The 2,193-nt window shown below is 67.7% G+C and overlaps 1 protein-coding gene across 1 annotated transcript in view; it reads left to right on the top strand.

The window, feature by feature from the left end:
• MNEG_0929 (hypothetical protein) overlaps window positions 1–1,633 on the top strand; it is a gene marked incomplete at both ends in the record, with an annotated part of 4,744 nt that extends 3,111 nt beyond the window's left edge. Inside the window, 4 exons of the mRNA XM_014050583.1 lie at window positions 225–404; window positions 609–773; window positions 965–1,073; window positions 1,545–1,633. Of these exons, the coding sequence (XP_013906037.1) occupies window positions 225–404; window positions 609–773; window positions 965–1,073; window positions 1,545–1,633 (543 nt within the window). The remainder of the gene's footprint in view (window positions 1–224; window positions 405–608; window positions 774–964; window positions 1,074–1,544) is intronic.
• Window positions 1,634–2,193: the final 560 nt, after the last annotated feature.

Here is a 2,193-nt window from a genome sequence, read left to right as displayed (position 1 = left end):
ACACACACACACATACACACACACACACGCGCGCGCGCGCACGCACGCACGTGCACGCACTCGCACGCGCGCACCCGCACACACCCACGCGTGCACACGCGCACACACACATACACATACACATACACACACACACACACACACACACACACACACACACACACACACACACACACGTACGCACGCACGCACGCACGCACGCGCACACACACACACCTGCCCAGGACGACAACAGCTGGGTGGGCATCCAGGGGGACAAGGTGCACCTCATACGCGCTCTGGCCCAGCTCGCAGTCGCCGGCCGCGCAGAGCAGGCCAACGGCGTGCTGCCCCAAGCGGCGCAGCCGCAGGCGCCGCCCAAGCCGGGGGCGGCCGCGCCGCTGCCGACCCCTGTGCCGCTGCGGGTGGGTGCTGGGGCTTATGGGGCATCCTCTGATGGGGCTGCGACCTGCGCCTCAGGGGCTCCTATTCTGCCATTTTCTTCATTTGTGTATTCTCTCAAACCGTTCTGCATGGCCATCGTCATCGCACCAGACCGCCACAAAACCTCAACACCGCACTGCTCCCTGCCCAACCCTTGTTGCAACCCCCTGCACCTATCCCCACAGCTCGAGTCCCTGCGCGCCCTGGGGACGCGCCTGCTGCGGCTGCTGCTGGCGCTGCTGGGGGCCGCGGAGGGGGCCGGGCTGTACTCGGACAGCGCGCGTCATCGCGCACGCGCGCAGGGTGCCAATGACCGCGCGCAGGCTGACAAGGCGCTGCTGGGCGTGCTGGTGGGTCCGCGGCCCCCAGCCTGGCGGTGATAGCAGGCAGTCTGGTGGCGAGATTCAGGCAGAACAGCAACCATAGGGGAGCCACGCACACAACTGGGACCCAGAGACAAGCATGCAGACGGACTGCCGACCCCGTTAGGCCCACAAGAGGCTGACGTGGCCGCGACACCGACGCTGCCTGCGCCCCGCAGGTCGGCACGGACGTGCCTCTGTCGCTGCGGCACCCCCTGACCAAGGGCGAGCTGCTGGCCGGCCTGGCGGGCCGCGACCGCGTGAGGCTGCTGGCCATGATGGTGGCGGGTGGGTGCGCGGTGTGCAAGGCGGGCCGTGGGTGTAGGTGTGGGGGTGAATGTGGGTGTGGGTGCGTGGCCGTGTGTGCAGTTGAGTGCACGTTTGCGTGTGCATGGGGGAGGCGGCTACTTGGGACGGCCTACGTAGGATTGGGCATGTATGTCAGGGGTCGGGGTGGTATGCGTGTGCATCTGCGATCATGCAGCACACACGAGGCACTGTGTCAATTGGGTGAGTAACGTGCACAGTGGATATGTCCCGCGTCACTTGAGCTGTACACCGCGCGGGCCCTTCAATGCTGCCGTGCCAACGTCCTGGTGGCGTGCATCCGCCTCTCTGCCTTTGCCATCCCAAATCCCCGGAATCCTCGTCACCTGCCAGCCCCACCCCGCCGCCCACGTACAGCACAGTCAGCACTCGCGCGAGGCCCCTCCACCCCCGCCCCTAACACCCCCCCTGCAACCCTGAATACACCGCCAGACGTGTACAGCAAGAGCTGGAAGGCCAAGCACCCCAGCCGCCACCTGGAGGAGCTGCACGAATACACACTGGACCAGGTGGGGGGGTGAGGGATGAGAGGGGGGGGAGTGAGGGGCGCTGGCCTGAATGCCGCACGGGGGGCAGGGAATCATGGGATGGGACATTACACGCATTTGAGGGGCCAAGGGACGTCAGGGGGGCTTGGTCGTCGACTGACGAGGCATGGGTGGAAGCGCGGAAGAGCGCTCGACTGTGAGTGAACAGTGAGACAGGTTGGTGGACCAACGGCTGCGCGAGGACCCAGGCGGGTGGGCATGGTGCGCGTTGAGGGGCAGGACAGGAGCTGCCACGCCTCCAGACATGGTGCCCCCGCACACATCCGCACCGCCCTCTCGTTGCTGCCATGGCGCACCGCTGCCGCGCCAGGGCAAGGGCTCGGGCGGCTTTGTCGAGGGCGACGCAGGGGAGGTGGCGGCCTACCTGGCGGATCACTACAGGGACTGGGCCCCCAAGGCGCTGGCAGTGTACTCACCCACCGCGCCGCTGCCGGAGGGCGCCACCGCACTTGTGGCGCAGCTGCTGCTGGCCGCAGCCGACGACGCGGACGCCAAGGGGGCGGCCGCGGCGGCGGGCGCGGCCACGGCGGCGC

This window comes from Monoraphidium neglectum (assembly GCF_000611645.1).
Source record: "Monoraphidium neglectum strain SAG 48.87 unplaced genomic scaffold scaffold00085, whole genome shotgun sequence".
Taxonomy (NCBI): domain Eukaryota; kingdom Viridiplantae; phylum Chlorophyta; class Chlorophyceae; order Sphaeropleales; family Selenastraceae; genus Monoraphidium; species Monoraphidium neglectum.
Note: the sequence above shows the minus strand (reverse complement) of the source record. Positions and strands in the feature narration are given on the sequence as shown.